Source organism: Hevea brasiliensis, chromosome 13, assembly GCF_030052815.1.
Source record: "Hevea brasiliensis isolate MT/VB/25A 57/8 chromosome 13, ASM3005281v1, whole genome shotgun sequence".
In the NCBI taxonomy this organism is placed as follows: domain Eukaryota; kingdom Viridiplantae; phylum Streptophyta; class Magnoliopsida; order Malpighiales; family Euphorbiaceae; genus Hevea; species Hevea brasiliensis.
Window position 1 is genome coordinate 77230066 of NC_079505.1, and position 2483 is coordinate 77232548.

General features: G+C 37.0%; 1 protein-coding gene across 1 annotated transcript; it reads right to left on the reverse strand.

The window, feature by feature from the left end:
- Nucleotides 1–245: 245 nt before the first annotated feature.
- Nucleotides 246–2001, reverse strand: LOC110647477 (adenylate isopentenyltransferase). The gene has a single exon (XM_021801324.2). The coding sequence runs from the start codon at nucleotides 1789–1791 to the stop codon at nucleotides 715–717; it is 1077 nt and encodes a 358-aa protein (XP_021657016.2). The 5' UTR covers nucleotides 1792–2001; the 3' UTR covers nucleotides 246–714.
- Nucleotides 2002–2483: the final 482 nt, after the last annotated feature.

The window sequence follows — 2483 nt, forward strand, 5'->3', positions numbered from 1 at the left end:
TTTTAATATTTAAGAACAAATGAGAAATACATAGTCAAATTCGACTCTCGATCATTAATTTCTCTATCTAACGACAAAAAAAATTCCTTTGTCTAATGACAAAAAAGAATATAAATGATGAAAATTGTAATGAAGTCTCATTTGAATATTAGATGTAAAAATTTTACAAATAAATCAAAGAGAAAAATGAAGCAACATTGATGATGAAATTGTAGATATTTGAAATGCAGAGAGGCAGCGGTCACTAAACACCAAAAAGGGAAAGGTCTGTTTTGGATCCATTGTGTGTTTTATGTTTTATTACACGAAACAAAAAGAAGGCCTGCTGCACAAGAAAACTTTCTTCTTTTTGTTTACCATATGCCAATGCCACAACTCTTATACATAAAAATAACACCAGACAAAAACCACTCTGTTTCTGACTGTTAGCTATTAAACATTCATAAACACCACACTTTCTCTGTGTCTCTCCAAATTTCACAAATCCTGCCTCCTATATTTTGTCTTAAAATTAAGAACCAACCCATTTGGGTCAAAAGAAAAAGAAGAAAGGAAGAAAAAGGATTGAATTGAAATCCTCTTATAGACTGCAGAATGCAGAGGTGTCCTAATGCTGCAAAATTTTCTTGTTACTTTTTCTAGGAAAAAACAAAAAAAAAAAGAGAGAGAGAGAGAGAGAAGAAAATTTTAAAATGAGCAAACTGAATGGAAAACCTACTCCTCCAAGAAGCGGTTCACAATCTTCATGCTTGGCTCCAACACATCTCTCTCCCAAACCTCCATCCACCTCTTCTTATTCTTTTCGATATTTGACGACGCCGTTCTCACCTTCATTGCCTCCATGAAGGCCTCCGTCGCGTCCACTCTCTGTAGGTCCCACCCTGTCCCTTTTAATCTCATGATCTTCCCTATCTGTCTTTTCGCCAGTTGACACGTGTTCTCTTTTATCTCTCTTACTGCTTCCTCGTATGCTCCTCGCCGTACCTCACCCCACTCCCTTCCTTCTGTCCCCGGTGGGTGATTCTTAAAATATCGGTCAAACTCTGGCACGCCGATTGCTTTCCTCAAACCGGGTTGATTCGCCGGGTCTTTCCTTCTGAAGTGCTCCAGTAATTCCTCAAACATCCCCAAGTCCAGCATTTCGTCCACTCGCTTGCATAAGTAATCGCAGAGCAGAGGTAATGACACATCCACCCATATGAAACAGCACTTGTACCTCAACTGGGTCGACACCGATGCCCCACCAAAAACATCTAATTCCGGATTAAAACGGTCAACCACCAGAGCATGAATAAATGAGTTGGAGCCACCTACGATTAGGGGCAGCTTTTGTCTCGAAACAATATCGGAGATAGCCAACCCAGCCGTTAAACGGAACTCGGAAGGACCCACCTCGCCGTCTTCCGGGTCGAAGACGCCGAGCAAATGGTGGACAACGCCAAGACGATCGTGAATCGGGATTTTATTGGTGGTTATATCGAGTCCTCTGTATACTTGCATTTTATCGGAGTTGATGATTTCGGACTGAAAACTTGTGCCGAGATCAATGGAGAGTTTTGTTTTACCACAACCAGTGGCTCCCATGATGACGACGATCTTGTCTTTCTGGCGGCGATGATAATGATGAACAGAGGTAGAAGAAGAAGAAGTGGGTCCGGTGGATGAGTCCATGCGGACCCCCAGGGGAGGACGGCGGGGGGCGAGCTTGAAGAGCGGCGAAGAGCATGGGATAGAGGGAAGTATTTGAGAAGAAGTGCAGTGGGAGTGAATATTTGGGAAGGGGAGTCTCATAGGCAAAGAGTGAAGGGGGGAGCGAGAGGTGGGTACGTATTTGGGTATCTGGTGAGTTGAGGCGTGGTAAGCTGAGCAGCACAGACGTATACGGAATCAATGTGAGGAGTTAGGACGTCCGATGAAAGAAGCAGCACCCAGTGCTGTGCGTCTCCAAATGCCAGATGGTTGAGCAAACCTCTCATTTATACATGCTCTGTTTTTTTCTGGTCAGATTAATAAAAAGATTTCGATTATTATTTTTTTATATCAACATCCGCTGCCTGCCGTTTTTTGATTTTGCTAATTACACATAAATTTATTGCATAATTTTATAATTTTATTTAAATATTTTAATTTTAAATTAAGTATATCAATTTTTATATTATGTGTAATTATAGTTAAATTTTAAAATTAATTTAAAAAAATTTAAATTTTACTTATTAAATTTATAATTATGATAATCAGATATCCTAAATTTATAATTGTGGTAAATTACTCTAAATTTTTTTTTATATTTTAATAATTAAGTTGATTAATTATTTAAAAAAAATAACCACATTAATTAAAAGAATAAAATCAATTCATTTAAAATAAATATAAATAAATTTTTATAAATTTTGATAATAAATTTTAAATTTTAAAATATTTAATTACTATAATTATAAATTTAATAGATAAAATTTAAATTTTGTTTAAGATTTAGATAATTT